This window comes from Equus caballus, chromosome 21 (genome assembly GCF_041296265.1).
Source record: "Equus caballus isolate H_3958 breed thoroughbred chromosome 21, TB-T2T, whole genome shotgun sequence".
In the NCBI taxonomy this organism is placed as follows: Eukaryota; Metazoa; Chordata; class Mammalia; order Perissodactyla; family Equidae; genus Equus; species Equus caballus.
In genome coordinates this window covers 43,066,371-43,083,246 of record NC_091704.1, presented here as the reverse complement: position 1 = coordinate 43,083,246, position 16,876 = coordinate 43,066,371, and the positions used below count along the sequence as shown (strand labels likewise).

General features: G+C 35.3%; 1 protein-coding gene across 11 annotated transcripts in view; it reads right to left on the bottom strand.

The window, feature by feature from the left end:
- Window positions 1-16,876, bottom strand: part of CPLANE1 (ciliogenesis and planar polarity effector complex subunit 1) — a 114,838-nt gene that overhangs the window by 68,787 nt on the left and 29,175 nt on the right. For all 11 annotated transcript variants that reach the window (XR_011430167.1, XR_011430165.1, XR_011430166.1 and 8 more), the window contains exons 19-25: window positions 16,062-16,279; window positions 13,651-13,815; window positions 10,313-10,451; window positions 6,367-6,476; window positions 6,051-6,209; window positions 5,825-5,933; window positions 36-336 (exon numbers count right to left, since the gene is read on the bottom strand). Coding sequence is in view for 8 of the 11 variants with exons in the window: in XM_023625728.2 (XP_023481496.2) it covers window positions 36-336; window positions 5,825-5,933; window positions 6,051-6,209; window positions 6,367-6,476; window positions 10,313-10,451; window positions 13,651-13,815; window positions 16,062-16,279 (1,201 nt within the window). In the remaining 3 variants the exon portion in view is untranslated. The remainder of the gene's footprint in view (window positions 1-35; window positions 337-5,824; window positions 5,934-6,050; window positions 6,210-6,366; window positions 6,477-10,312; window positions 10,452-13,650; window positions 13,816-16,061; window positions 16,280-16,876) is intronic.

The following is a 16,876-nucleotide window of genomic DNA, read 5'->3' as shown; positions in this document are numbered from 1 at the left end:
AGTGAATGCTTACTATTAACAGATCCCAACTGTACCTTTGATACAAACGTATCCTGCTTTTCTCTTCAACCAACAAGGCCTCAGAGAAGGTATCTGCTGTATCTGCATCACTGTGGACCAGAGAATTCCCCAGTTCCGTGAGTGTGCTCCTGCTCAAACTGGTCCCCAGGGAAAACCTGTCAAAACCTGAAACCTCAGCTGGTTTTTCTTCTTCAGCTGGTTCCCATATATTCATCTCAAAAGAACCTATATTTCTCTGCACACGTTTTAGGGCTTTCATCCTCACTTTATGGATAGAGTGCATGATAACAGACATCATTTCCTCAGTTTGGGGGCCTAGAAAGAAAAGAACAAAAGGTCTTACACTTCATTAAAATGTTTCGACTCAAGACATAGGGGACCCAATTCTGGTCCCTCCTGGGAACACGAAATCTAACTTATGACTAAGGCTTATTTCCACAATCTTACAGATCATGCTTTCTTCAGTATTCATTAGAAGGCAATGGTCCATATTTTAAGGCAGAACTGCAGGGGCTAGAGAAGGTCCCTTAAAGAACAATAAAAGGGACAGAACCCAGACTCTATAAAACAGTGTGCTTGGGAAAACAAAAAATTAAGAAGTCATTTAACTATTTAAGAAATCAGAAGGACAATTATAAAAAGAAAGACTAATATTTTTTTCCATTCCCACAGAGTGGTGAATAAGAGAACATGAGTAAAATTTTAGCCAAAGAAACAAAAATACCTTTCAAATTTCAAGCAATAAGAAACAATATCATGGCAAGTTTTTCAAGGCTACCTTTGGAAAAATTTTAAACATTATTAATACATAAACAGGACGTTTCAGAGGATGTCAAAAAAGTCTTAAGAAAAATATAAATCACAATATAAGTATAATACAAGTATATTAATATATATATTAATGCAATAATGTGCAATCATAGGACACAACTAGACTTAAATACTAGATTATAGTCCTAAAAAAGAGGGTAATTTAAAGTCTTTAAAAATTTCCACAACATTGTGAATGCACTTAATATCATTAAACTGTACACTTAAAAATGACAAATTTTATTTTATGCATATTTTACCATAATAAAAAGAAAACTTCCACAAGTTCCACAAGGTGATCTCAAATGTACGGGATAAAATTAAAAGCATAAATAACCATAAAGGGAGAGGAAGAAAACTAGTTTTCAACAAACTACCTGAATTATTCAAGGCACTATGTGGTTATTTTATACACTTTATCTTATTAAATTCTTTCAATGCACATTCATAAAGCAGGTAATTTCTTTTATTTTATTGCAGTAACATTGGATTATAACACTATATAGCTTTCAGATGTACATCGTAATATATTTCGAATTCTGTGTAGATTACATCATGTTCACCACCCAAAATCTAATTATACTCCATCCCCTCACATGTGAGCCTAATCACCCCTTTTGCCCTTCCCCTCCCCACTTCCCATATTAGGTAACCACCAATTGTTTGTCATTGTTTTTATCTTCTACTTCCAAGTGAGATCATATGGTATTTTACTTTCTCCTTCTGAATTATTTCACTTAGCATAATACCCTCAAGGTCCATCCATGTTGTCACAAATGGCTGGATTTCATCATTTCTTATGGCTGAGTAGTATTCCATTGTGTATATATACCACATCTTCTTTATCCATTCGTCCCTTGATGGGCACCTAGGTTGTTTCCAAGTCTTGGCTATTGTGAATGATGCTGCAATGAACATAGGGGTACAAGTATCTTTATGCTTTTGTGTTTTCAAGTTCTTTGGATAAATACCCAGCAGTGGGAGAGCTGGATCATATGGTAGATCTATTCTTAATCTTCTGATGATAGTCCATACTGCTTTCCATAGTGGCTGCACAAGTTTGCACTCCCACTAGCAGTGCAAACTGCCTCTCCAACACTTGTTGTTTCCTGTCTTGTTAATTATAGCCATTGTGACCAAAGTGAGGTGATACCTCATTGTAGTTTTGATTTGCATTTCCCTGATAGCTAATGACGTTGAGCGTCTTTTCATATGCCTGTTGGCCATCCATATATCTTCTTTGGTCTTTTCCCCATTTTTTAATTGAGTTGTTGGTTTTTTTGTTGTTGAGATGTATGAGTTCTTTGTATATTTTGGACCCCTTATCTGATATGTGGTTTGCAAATATCTTCTCCCAATTGTTAGGTTGTCTTTTCATTTTGTTGATGATTTCCTTTGCAGTACAGAAACTTTTTAGTTTGATGTAGTCCCATTTGTTTATTTTTTTTTTGTTTCCCTTGTCTGGTCAGACATGGGACTTGAAAACATGCTGCTAAAACCAATGTCAAAGAGTGTACTGTCTATGTTTTCTTCTAGAAGTTTCATGGTTTCACGTCTTACATTCAAGTCTTTAATCCATTTTGAGTTGATTTTTGTGCACGGAATAAGGTAATGGTTTACTTTCATTCTTTTGCATGTGGCTGTCAAATTTTCCCAACACCATTTATTGAAGAGACTCTCCTTTCTCCATCGTATGCTCTTGGCTCCCTTGTCAAATATTAGCTGTCCATAGATGTGTGGCTTTAATTCTGGGTTCTTGATTCTGTTCCATTGATCTCTGTGTCTGTTTTTGTGCCAGTACCATGATGTTTTGGTTACTATGGCTTTGTAGTATATTTTGAAATCAGGGAGTGTGATACCTCCAGCTTTGTTCTTTTTTTCTCAGGAATCCTTTGGCCATTCGGGGTCTTTTGTTGTTCCATATAAATTTTAGGATTCTTTGTTCTATTTCTGTGAAAAATGTTGTTGGAACTTTGATAGGGATTGCGTTGAATCTGTAGATTGCTTTAGGGAGTATGGACATTTTAATGATGTTAATTCTTCCAATCCAAGAGCATGGAATATCTTTCCATTTCTTTGTGTCTTCTTCGATTTCTTTCAACAATGTTTTATAGTTTTTGGCGTACAGATCTTCCACCTCTTCGGTAAAGTTTATTCCTAGGTATTTTATTCTTTTTGTTGCAGTTGTAAATGGGATTGTATTCTTAATTTCTCTTTCTGCTACTTCATTGTTAGCATATAGAAACGCAACTTATTTTTATATGTTGATTTTGTATCCTGTGACTTGACTGTATTCATTTATTATTTCTAAAAGTTTTTTAGTGGCGATTCTTTAGGGTTTTCTATCTATAAAATCATGTCATCTGCAAAGAGTGACAGTTTCACTTCTTTTCCAATATGGATCCCTTTTATTTCTTTTTCTTGCCTGACTGCTCTGGCTAGGACTTCCAATACTATGTTAAATAAGAGTGGTGACAGTGGGCATCCTTGTCTGGTTCCCGTTAGAGGGATAGCTTTCAGTTTTTCCCCATTGAGAATGGTATTTGCTGTGGGTTTGTCATATATGGCCTTTATTATGTTGAGGTATTTTCCTTCTATACCCATTTTATTTAGAGTTTTTATCATAAATGCATGCTGTATCTTGTCAAATGCTTTCTGTGCATCTATTGAGATGATCATGTGACTTTTATTCTTCATTTTGTTAATGTGGTGTATCACGTTGATAGATTTGTGGATGTTGACCCATCACTGCATCCCTGGAATGAAACCCACTTGATCATGATGTATGATCTTTTTAATGTATTGTTGTATTCGATTTGCTAGTATTTTGTTGAGGATTTTTGCATCAATGTTCATCAGTGATATTGGCCTGTAATTTTCTTTTTTTGTGTTGTCCTGGTCTAGTTTGGTATCAGGATAATGTAGAATGAGTTAGGAAGCCTCCCCTCCTCTTCGATTTTTTGGAAGAGTTTGAGAAGGATAGGTATTAAGTCTTCTTTGAATGTTTGGTAGAATTCACCAGGGAAGCCATCTGGTCCTGGACTTTTATTTTGGGGAGGTTTTTGATTGCTGTTTCGATCTCCTTACTGGTGATTGGTCTATTCAAATTCTCTACTTCTTCTTGGTCCACTTTTGGAAGGTTGTATGTTTCTAAGAATTTATCCATTTCTTCTAGATTATCCAATTTGTTGGCATACTTTTTCATAGTATTCTCTTATTATCTTTTGTATTTCTGAGGTGTCCATTGTAATCTCTCCTCTTTCATTTCTGATTTTATTTATTTGAGACTTCTCTCTTTTTTTCTTGGTGAGTCTAGCTAAGGGCTTGTCAATTTTGTTTATCTTTTCAAAGAACCAGCTCTTGGTTTCATTAATTTTTTCTATTGTTTTTTAGTCTCTATTTTGTTTATTTCTGTTCTGATTTTTATTATTTCCTTCCTTCTGCTGATTTTGGGATTTGTTTGTTCTTCTTTTCCCAGTACCCTTGATGCGCTGTTAGATTGTTTATTTGGGATTTTTCTTCTTTGTTGAGGTAGGCCTGAATTGCTATAAACTTCCCTCTTAGAACTGCTTTTGCTGTATCCCATAGATTTTGGCATGTCGTATTTTCATTTTCATTGGTCTCCAGGAATTTTCTGATTTCTCCTTTGGTTTCTTCATTGACCGAATTGTTGTTCAGTAGCATTTTGGTTAATCTCCACATTTTTGTGGCTTTTCTGGTTTTTTTCCTATAGTTGATTTCTAGTTTCAAACCTTTGGGGTCAGAAATGATGCATGGTATTATTTTGATCTTCTTAAATTTACTGAGACTTGTTTTGTGGCCTAATATGTGATCAGTCCTGGAGAACGTTCCATAGGCATTTGAAAAGAATGTATATTCTGTGTTTTTTGGATAGAATGAACTATATATATCCACTAAGTCCATCTGGTCAAATGTGTTGTTTAAGGCCAGTGTTTCCTTATTGATCTTCTGTTTGGATGATCTATTCAGTGGTGTAAGTGGAGAGATAAAGTCCCCTAATATTAGTTGTGTTACTGTCTATTTCTCCTTTTATGTAGTTAATAATTGCTTTATATATTTAGGTGCTCCTATGTTGGGTGCATAGATATTTACAAGCGTTATATCTTCTTGTTGGATTGTTCCCTTTATCATTATGTAGTGCCCTTCTTGGCCTCTCGTTATAGTTTTTGTTTTAAAGTCTATTTTGTCTGATATAAGTATTGCTACCCCCGCTTTCTTTTCTTTGCCATTTGCATGGAATATCTTTTTACAACCTTTCACTTTCAGTTTATGAGTGTCTTTAAGTCTGAAGTTTGTCTCTTGTATGCAGCATATATATGGGTCTTGTTTTTTTATCTAACTGGCCACCCTATGCCTTTTGATCGGAGCATTTAGTCCACTGACATTTAAAGTAGCTATTGATAAATATGTACTTATTGCCATTTTGTTACTTCTTTTTTTTTTCTGGGTGTTTTAGTAGTTCGTCTCTGTTCCTTTCTTTTTCTCTTGCTCTCTTCCCTTGTGGTTTGATGGCTTTCTTTAGTAACATGTTTGATTTCTTTTGTCTTACTTATTTGCTTACTTATTATAGGTTTCTGATTTATGATTACCATAAGGAACCTATATTATATTCTATGTATATAACAGTCTATATAGAGTTGATAGACTCTTTAGCTTAACCTCCTTCTAAAAACTCTACTTTTAATATACTCATCTTCCCAACAAGGAAATGATGCTCAGAGAGACTGAGCAACTTGCGTATGGCTGCATAGTTAGTAAGTGACAGAGCTATGACATGAAGTCAGCTCTGTCTGGTTCCAAAGCAACTGAATTAGTGCTTCTGTAATGAGGAAGTGCTTCTGCCTTCTCACATTCCTATCGCCAAGGAAAGAGAGATATGCATAGAATCATAAGCACTAGAAAATAAATGCTTTCAAAACAAAAAGAGAATCTTCAGCAATTTATCTATCAGATATCTAAGAAATGACAATACCTTTCACAACACAGTGCCTGAGTCTCTGTTGAAGAGAGTGATATTTTTCTCTTAAAGGGACCCTTATATCCTCAGGATTGGGGAACGCTTTCACAAAAATTTCTGCTACCTTTAGAAAAATTAAAAAATAAGTTTATGAGCAACATCATTCCCAATTAAAATAAAGTAAAAGTCCTTTAAAGTCTCTTCTTCTGATTAAGTTTATTTTCCTCTACAATCACTTTACCTTTCTGATCGGTGGCAGTTCTCCAATGAGGCTCAACAGCAGATCCTGAATCAGTTCTTCAATGTTAGAAAACCGAGAGAAAGGCAGCATTCTATAGGCCCATTCCACCGCACCGAGACAGTGCTCAACCACACAAGAATCAAACTCCACTTCAAGGGCCTAAAAGCATATTGAAAAATTCATTTCCTTTTAACTTTAGATGGTTAGACCAAGGAGTTCAAAAGAAAGTTTTACTGCAAACAGTAAAATCTCCCACCAAGCAATGATTTCCCAAGGAACATTTGCTCATTTTTCTTACTCTTGTGCAGGTAAATACCTTTCTTCCCTCCACATTTTCTCTTGCTTTCTGATATTGCCTGCAACTATAGGATAACTTATCACGAATATGCAGCATCCAACACAAAGCACAAAGTTCTCTGAAGCAACCTAAATCAAGAATAAAAATATAAAAGGAAATTGTATGAGTATATATACTGATATTGTAGCAACTTCACCACTGTTGTAATTTTTTTCCCCCAAAAGGAATGTCTTTATTTTGTTAATTATAAAAGAAACATATGCATATTGTAAATACCTTATATAAAAGTCATAGATATCCTTCCAGAATTATGTATATTATTCTAGAATATTTCATGTATGTCAGCTTCACCAAAATATTGAAAAAAAATTTAGAGTAAATAACATACACTGTTTACTAATAGTTTACTTGCTTTAAACTTTATAGTACATTGTATATATTTTTCAAAGCCAATACATACAGCTCTACTTAACATTGTATAGTTAATTTATTTGGAAAATCACTTATTGATAGCATTTCAGCTTAAAATTTTTAATGCTAAAAACATAATTTCCAATATTAAATAATTTTTTATTAAAAGCAACACAACTACACAAAGATACATAAAATCATATTAAATATGCTGTTTCACAACTAGCTTTTTTTTCACCTAATGCATCTTGGATCTTTCCATGGTGGTAACATAAACACACTAAGTCTGTTTATTGCCAATAAAGTATTCCGTTGTATAGAGCATCACACTATACACAACAGCTCACAATCCAGCTAACAAAACATGTTTTCAATGTTCTGCTGATCTTAAATGTAATTTCCCTTATTATAACTAAAGTTATGTTGTAAGTATAAAGTTACAAGACAAATCAAGTAAAACCCATCTTCTCTACTGTTCTGAGGTTAATAGGATCTTTTCCCGTGGAAAACTTAATAGTCCTTCCTTTAAGCCTTAATTTTTTTTCTAATGAGCCTTATTTTTTACAGTAAACTGACTCTTACATTAGTGCCAGTATTCTCATTTTCCTTTGAAAGGTACTTAATGTATTTTTTCAAACAACTATTACAAAGCTAGGAAGTACAGTTGGACATTATAGAAACTGAGCAGACAGCAGGTCTTCTACAAATCCTACCCATGGAGGATCCAGGTGGGGGGTGGAGGAATGGGGGCAGTGGTGGCAGTGGGTATATGCTTCCAGTGGGGATATCAAGATCACCTACTGGCATTTTCAAACTACACTCCACCCCTACAGATTCTGGCAGGATCTACTAGGGGAGCATGATCCAATCTTTTCTTTTCAGAAAGGCACCATTACTGCTGGATGTTTCATTGTTTTATATTTCTCAGGCATGCTGGGATAGAACTAAGTCCAAGAATCAGCAAGATATAGTGCAGCAACATACTAGGTAGCTAGTCATCTTCTAAAAGCATCATTTGTCAGTCTTTTTCAAACTGTTTGGATTAAAATTTACTACTAATCACTAGGCTATATAATTAATTCAGTGGGTCTCAATCATTTTAAAAAATAAAATAGAAAATATCAAGAGTGCATTGCACATAGAAAAAGTAAGGATATCTCATTAAATTTTCATTGTAGTTTTATATAGGGGTATGTTTGTACTGTCTTAATGTAAAATCAGCATCTTGCTGTAAGCCATGGTCAAAAAAATTTGAATACCCAAAAGATGTAATCAACTGAAACCAGAATGGAAGGAGTTCTACTGGACAAATGATTTGGTTTCCTCAATAAATGAATGGCGTGAAAAAAATAGGGGGAGGAAAAGTTTTATAGATTAAGAGACTAACATATCGGGGCCGGCCCCGTGGCCGAGTGGTTAAGTTTGCGTGCTCCACTGCAGTGGCCCATGGTTTCATTGGTTGATCCTGGGCGCGGACATGGCAGTGCTCCTCAGGCCACATTGAGGTGGCGTCCCACATGCCACAACTAGAAGGACCTGCAACTAAGATATACAACTATGTACCAGAGGAGATTTGGGAGAGATAAAGCAGGGGAAAAAAAAAAAAAGAGAGACTAACATATCAATCAAAATGCAATGTGTGGAGGACCCTGTTTGGATCCAGATTTGTAAAAACTGTAAAAAGACACATCTGAGATAATGAAAGAAAATTAAACACAGAATAGATAATATGTGATATTAAAGAATTTTGATTAATTTTGTCACGCATAATAACAGAACTGTGGTCATAAAAAATTCCTTATCCATTAAGGACACATACTGAAGTAGTGAAATCATGATTTCAAACTTGCTTTCACATGATGAAATTATTGCAGGTGGGTGACAGGTACTTGAGAGCTCATTATATTGTCTCTAATTTCATTTAAATTTTCTATAATAAAAAGCTTCAGGGGCCAGCCCCATGGCCGAGTGGTTAAGTTCTCGAGCTCCACTTTGGTGGCCCAAGGTTTCACCAGTTCACATCCTGAGCGCGGACATGGCGCCACTCATCAAGCCATGCTGAGGGGGCGTCCCACATGACACAACTAGAAAGACCCACAACTAAAAATATACAACTATGTACCAGGGGGCTTTGGGGAGAAAAAGGAAATATAAAATCTTTAAAAAAAAAAAAAAGCTTCAAAAAAGTTTGAAAACCACTATTTTAGATAACAAACTAGGAAAGGAAACTTTGTAATCTAGCAAAATCACTTCTCAACAACCAAAAGACCAAATCAAGCAAAAGAGTAAATAGTCGACCAATTAAATAGTAGACCTCAGAGTCAAAATGAAAATACTAAAAATATGCATTCATTTAAATCACTTCAAAGAGCTACATTCTATCAATAAGCAAAAATATTTTAATGAAGATTGTTGTAAATTTAACTCATTGCTTACAGACCCAGATTTTCAAGACATAAACTAGGATTGTACATACATTTCCAGGTGATACCTGCCTGGCTCTTTCTTTTGTCAGGTGAATGACAAGTTTATGAAACCAAGCTCATGAAAGCTGAGAGAAGCAACTGAAAAGCAATTTAATGCCAGTACAGTTTGAAAAATAGTCTGAGTTGAAGAACACACATTACTTGACACTACTACGCAAGGGTCAGTGAGTTAGAAAGGAACTTTAATCAAAGTTTAGAGATAAGATCAGGGCTGAATATAAACATGACTGATAAGATTTAAGGATTAAGGAGAAAAGAATGAAACGATATCTAAGGTTTTTGTTCTTTTTAAACTTGTTACTCAGATACTGGACACAGACCATGAACATGCAATTAATTTATAAGAGAACATAGCAAACTAAATGTTCAATATAACTAGCCAAATAAAGACATTATTAATATAAAACTATCATTTTTCCCCATTAAATTAATCTGAAGGAATTACGAAATTTGGCATACTATTTCAAGAGATATAAAATAGACATATTCATTAACTCAGTAATTCCACTTCTGAGAATCTATCCTAAGGAAATACTTTAAAATAGGAAAAAGAAATGGATATGCCAGAGACAACTTAAATGTACAACTGAAGTAAATTATAATACAGTCACTAATAAAAGTCATTAAAATTAATAGATATGAAAGTTTATAAAAAGCTTAAGTAGGTATGTTAAGTTATAAAAGCAAGAAATGAAATTAATAAGTCAATATTGAAAGGTTCAAGACCTGTCCACTTACAGTACTTGGCAGCATATCCTAAGAGCAAGAAAATTACCACTGAAAGGCATTCTTGGGTGCTAAAATTCGAAATTTAAACAACGAAATGATGAGAATAATGTCATAATTGTCACAATTTGTTTTAGATAATAAATTTCTAATTTAATACCACACACGTAGTACACGGCTGTTAAAAGACACTATTTACTTGTAAACACAAAGTAAAATGACATAGAACATACTCTCCTTTGAAGAGTAACAACAGTTTAGAAACTTTCCCAAATCAAATGTAAAATATAGCATTCATATTTAAGCCTAATTTCTAAGCAAGAAGTTCATTTTGGACAAACCTATTGCTTTAATGGAAACTTCATCGAGCTTGTAGTCTCCAGTTGCTCCAGGTCGAAAGAACGCTACACCCCCTTTACAGTAATTAAGTAACGACTGAGGGAAAGGACTTAATGAAGGAAGGGACCCTTTCATTCGAATCTGAAAGTAAACAACGACAGAATATGTTATCAGTCGTATAAGTCAATTTTTAAGGAAACTATAAAGCAACATACAAGGCAATGTATGGAAACATTACAGAATGGAAAAGACAGCATGCTTCCTATCCTAGGTAAGTAAAATACCCCTGAAATCAGCTGTACTTTCAGAAACTTAGTTCACAAATCTAATTCAGGAAACTCACCAGGTCAGATCTCAAAAGAGAAAAAGAAGGTTCTAACCAAATTACCGACTCTTGTTACTCAGTTTTGCCTGTATAAAAAAGTTTAATGCGGGGCTGGCCCAGTTGCATAGTGGTTAAGTTCATGAGCTCCACTTTGGTAGCCCAGGGTTCACAGGTTCGGATCATGAGCACCGACCTACACATCACTCATCAAGCCATGTTGTGGCGGCATCCCACATACAAAAAAATGGAGGAAGACTGGGACAGATGTGAGCTCAGGCACAATCTTCCTCACCCCAAAAAATATAAAAATGTAATGCTATTTGACCCTGGCTTTACCCACAGACATAATAAAGAAAATAAAGAAATGTAAGCATCCAATTCTCATCCAAAATAAAATTATGTGCAGTACCTAAAAAACAAATACAAAAAACTCATATCTACATACATAACTTTTTAAACACTATGTAATCTCTAAAAGTGACAGATTTAGAAAGTCACCATTTGGCAACCTCTAATAAAATAATGATTCTAGCACGGATCATCAATAAGTGCTAAATTAGGTAAAAAGTTCATGTGCTGATGGAGAATGTGATAGTGTGTGGGACATGACCCTAACTCACTGATCCAGCTCACCATCACTAAAAGTGAGATAAACAGACATACATGCCATATGATACGATACAACAGGGAAGTATACAACTCCACTTAGAAAGCATTTATTTTTAAGAAAAAGTTAACCTTAATGGAATCACACTTCTCTAACAAGATGAGTGTAGACTAATTACTCACTTATGGGAAATAAAAGGAAAGTGGAACATGTTAAATGACACTAAATGAAAAAACAAATCCAGAACACATCAGACAATGCCAGAATACATTACAGGACAAATTGTTCTCTAACAAATCAAGAATAGAAAAAAAATTGAAGGGGACTGTTATAGAATAAACATTAAGAGACATACCAAACCCAGGAAGGAAAGGATTAGCAAGAGGCTTGTAATCTCCTTTCTTCTTCCACTATTCACTTTCAGAAAGAAACGCATGATCTAGGCCAATCCCCTTGTAAGCATCCTAATGACAAACTTCTTGTCAAACATATTAATGGTATTTACCAGATGTACAGAGTCTGTCTAGGTTGGTTATCATAAATAAATCTAGAAAGTATGGATTTACGGAGTATGGCTCCCTGGAAAATGACACATAAGCTATATATGCAGCCAGAAAAGATTTGGGAACAGTGTATGCAATTCCAGATTTCTCTGTTTCACCTGTGTCTTTTGGTTACCTATATCCTTGAAATTGTTAGTAAAGTTTGATTCTGAGTAAGACTGTTGATTCCTATGAGTCTGACTTGATAATACAGCACTTCCTGTTATCTCACAACCAAACATAAGCAAACTTCAGTTTGAGTACTGATTCATACTACGATATGAACAAACTTTAAAAACATCACACTAAATGAAAAAAGCCAGCCAAAAAAGGCTACATATTGTATGATTTCATTTATATAAAATGTCCACAATAGGCAAATCCATAGAGACAAAAAGCAGATTAATGATTGTAAAGGCCTGGGGAGAAAAGAAAATGGGATGTGACTGCCAATGTGTTTCTTTTTTGGGATGATGAAAATGTTCTGGAATTAAACAGTGGTGATGGTTGCATATATGTATGCGAATATATAAAAACCCACGAATTGCACACCTTAAAAAGGTGAATTTTATGATAAGTGAATTACATATCAAGAAAAAACTGGTGAAGAAGTTACCTGAAATGATTCTGCACTACATTAGTTTTCTATTGCCAACCTAAGAAATTACTACAAATTTAGCGGCTTAAAACAACACACGTTTGGTAGCGCACTGTTTCTGTGGATCAGAAGTCTAAGCACACTGTGGCTCAGCTGGTTCTCTGCTTACGGCCAACCCAGTGAGTGGGTAACAGCAAGGCTGCCTTCTTCTTTTTAGAGGTTCTAGGGGAAATCTATTTCCAGACTCATTCAGGTTGTTGGCAAAATTCTGTTCCATGTGGTTATAGAACTAAAGTCCCCCCATTTTCTTGGTGGCTATAGGCTGGGAAACATTCTCAGTTTCTAGAAGCCACCTTGATCTCTCCCAGATCATGGCCTTCTTCAAAGCCAGCAAGGGTGAGTTGAGTCCTTCACATTCTTCTAATCTCTCCTTCCATCTCATTTCTCTTGTCTTCCTTTCCCACTGCATCTCACTGACTCTTCTGCCTCTGTTTTCTGCTTTTAAGGGTTTGTGTGATTATATTGGGCCCACCAAGATAAACCAGGATAATCTCCCTATATTGACATCAGCTGATTAGTCATCTTAATTCCACCTACAAAATTCCCTCAGTACAAATTAAAGCAGCATCTGGATTAATATCTCAATAGCTAGGAGATAGGAATCTTGCAAGCATCTTTAGGATTCTGCCTAGCACTTGCTCTATGCTTTAATCTTATATAGTTAATTTATTACTTGTAAATAATTTTTACAAGGAAGAATGTCTTTAGCTGTGTTGCTGATTTTAAGAGACTCCACACAGTCTTTACATGCTAATTGAGTTAATTAAAACTAGACTGAGTAAGACTACAGTCAGGAGATGGTGAGATCAACCAACAACGCAAATATAATTTACAGCTTTAAGAAAACCATTTCCTACAATAAACAGATTTTTCTTTTCTATATTTTTTATACTTTTCTATATAATTTTTCTATATTTTTATGGTAGCTGTATGCAAATTTCACCAATCTTTCTTTCTAAAAAAGGCTAATTTTCAAAAACGATTTGATAAACAATTTCTCAAATTCTCTCTAAAGGTTCCTACTAAAAGAAGCTATAGATTGTTTTAAACATAATTTTAATCAAGGGCCAAATTAAAGATATTTAACAAAGAGACAGTCAGACAACAGGCCTACAAAGGACCTGCCACTGGATAAGGGACATCCCAGTGGATGTCCCGTCTGGCTGCATATCAGTTAAGAATGCGGGGCTACTAAGACATTTCCATACCTTCTGCATGACTTTTCTTGCCCACCTCAACTGCAAGATGTACCACTGCACGACAGGAAAAGAACACCGAGCCGCCCGGAAAAGCAAGAGAACACGTTGAAGGATTCCAGACACCTTTTGGCGATTATCTTTTTCAGCTTTTAAAAGAAGATCATCGCCATCTTCCTGAAGAAGACAAAACAATCCATTTTAGTAGGTAGTAATATGGAAATTTAAAATATTGTAAGTGAAAATAAAAACAGTGCTTCTCAAACTAGAATGTACCTGGAGATTCATAAAGGAAATTTTGAGGCTTGGCCTTAGGAGATTTCAACTATAGCTATTTCTAGTGTCGAGGAAACATTTCTCTCCCTTCAAACAATACAAAGGGCCAAATCGACCCTAATCTCAAGTCTTCCTCTACAACAGTTAAAGCCCACCACTCCTGACTCCATTGGTGGAATGTTCCAGAGAGAGCTTCTTTCAAGGAGAATGCTTTTCCCTTCCTCTGCCTGGAAAAATCCTACTTGTATTTCAATGTCACCTCCTCTGTGAAGCCCTCTCACTCTGTGCTAGTATGGTACTTTGTTCAGACATCCACTATAGCTTTCACCAATTTGTTCTATACTGATTTATGAATCTGTTTCCCACTATACTGAGAATTACCCAAGAGCAAAGGCCTTGGCATGTGTCTTTGTATGATCATAGAGCACAGAGTCAGGTCCAACACGTAGTAGGACTCAATAAATGTTTGCTGAATAAATACTATTCAAGTCAGTAGCTAACGACTAATTTCCCAGAGAAGGAGATAATGTGAGTACTGTAAACATTTGCTTCCCCAACATCCTCCCACCAATGCCAATTCTTAATAGTACCCAATTTTCAATTGGGTATCTGCAGCTCTCCTACGTAACCCATAGGATTCAGGGAGAGGTGATCTCACATCCCCAGCTTCCAGGGAAGGCCCCAATCAATTGCCAAGCAGTACCTTGCATTAGCTCTAGCCAAGAAGACTGATTCAAGGACAGTCTCACAGCATGAACCTCAGTACTCTTGCTTGGAATGCTAGGAGAGAAATACTTTTGCTGCTTTTCTTTCTCCCCTTCCCTCTCCCTCTGGACACAGGCAAGGTATCCTTAGAAGCTGCTGGCAGCCATCCTGCTCCCACAAAGGCAGCCAGCCTTAAGCTGAAGCTGAGATCTCAGAAAACAAAGTAGAGAGCAAGAACCCAAGTCTTTGGTAACATAATTGAGTCAGAAAACTCCCCTACCGCTGGGATTCTCAATTACGCCAGCCAATTCTGATCCAATTTTCTATTACATCCAACCCAGGGGTTCTAGCTGACACAGAGTGACATTTAGGAGAAATCCTACCATTGAGGACTATTTTAAAAAATAGTAAAATGAAGCAGTACTAAGGATAGTAACCAATTCAAACTAATATTAGCATAGGATATCCAAAAATACCTTAAATGCTATTTCTAATTTCTAAACCAAAATATTGAAGACTGAGATGTAAGAGGAAAAAGGAATTACTGAGAAATTCTATAAACTATTTAGTACTCCCATTTTGTAATATACTATATTTGAAATATCAAGTGAAATACTTTTAACCTATTGAAACATAATTCTAAACAAATGAAAATATAACAAAGAATTCTAAATAAAGCAAAAGAAAAAACTAGATACAGAGGTTGCCAATATTGAAACAGTAAGTAGTAATGAAACAATACCAGAATCACTTCAAAATATTAATCAAATATTAAAATAATTTAAACGTAAATAATTTACATTAACACTTTAAATCTTAAAACAAGCTAACTGTAATGTTACGATTTTCAATAAGAGCAGAAGAAAAGTTCCTGAGAGGAATACAGTATTGCTATTTATAAGACAGAACTATCAACTGAATAGTGCAAGAGAAGAAAAATGATCTTTCAAATCAAAGAGAAATCAAAGTAAGTCTTTCAAAAAAGGAAAGACAACGAAGTGAATAAATGACTGAAGTAATGTATGGCTTCTAAATTCTGACATTCATCATTTTGTTACCCTACACAAATGTTTATTTTTAAAAAAAAAAAACTGAATATAGAGAAATACCTCTTCATTTTATTACTGCAATAATTTTAACATTTATTGAATGCTTACTATGTGTCCCAGGCCCAAAGGTAAAGCCTTTACAGGATACCTCACTTAATTCTCACAACAATGCTATGAGAGGCACTATCATCATCTGCGACTTACAGATAAGGAAACTAAACAGCAGTGTGGTACAACGCCCAAGGCCATACAATCAGTAAACAGGAAAGGGGGAGCTGGAAGGCTGTCTTCAGAGCTTGCATTTTTAACTTGATGATTATGATCAAATAGATTATTTTAAAAACTGGGAGTAGTCAACTTTAAATTAATTAAAAGATTAAGCATGAAGCTTACTTCACTAAGAATAGCTGGCTGAGGACAATATAATGGAGGAGCTGGAAGATACAAGCCGATGGGCACCAAGCCCCACAGTCTCTTGCTGAAGTCCTTGGCAGAGTTTATCAGAAGCTGAAACGTCTCTGAAAGAATGTCTGCATCAGCCATAACTGCCGCTTTCAGTACTTCCTGTACGGAACCAAAGAGCATATTCGCGTCTTCCTCTTCAATGGGATCTATCAAATTCAAAATTAGGTAAAATAGTTAAAGTTTACATTATACGTATCCTATTTTGTAGGGTAAAATTTCATATCTGAAAAAGCTGATCATCAAAAATGAACACACTCAAGGCCGGCGCCACGGCGGAGTGGTTAAGTTTGCACACTCTGCTTTGGCGGCCTAGGGTTTCGCAGGTTCAAATCCTGGGCACAACATGGCACCGCTCATCAAGCCATGCTGAGGTGGCATCCCACATGCCACAACTAGAAGGACCCACAACTAAAAATACACAACTATGTACCAGGGGACTTTGGAGAAGAAGGAAAAATAAATCTTTAAAAAAAAAAAAATTAACATACTGGTTGACAGGCAAAACATCCAAACTTCTAAAGAGAAATTTATTAACTATTCTGTTACTTTAAGATTATAGGAATCACAGCATGAGACTTTTACAGAATTATACAAGACACTGTAATAAGAACTATATAATAAAAATATTCTTGGAATATAGTCCTGATTCAAAAATAATAATAGAATATTAAGGGAAAAAGGAATGTCAAGAAAGATACCAAAAAGTATACAACATTATGTGAAGGAAGTGGGAGAATAATTTT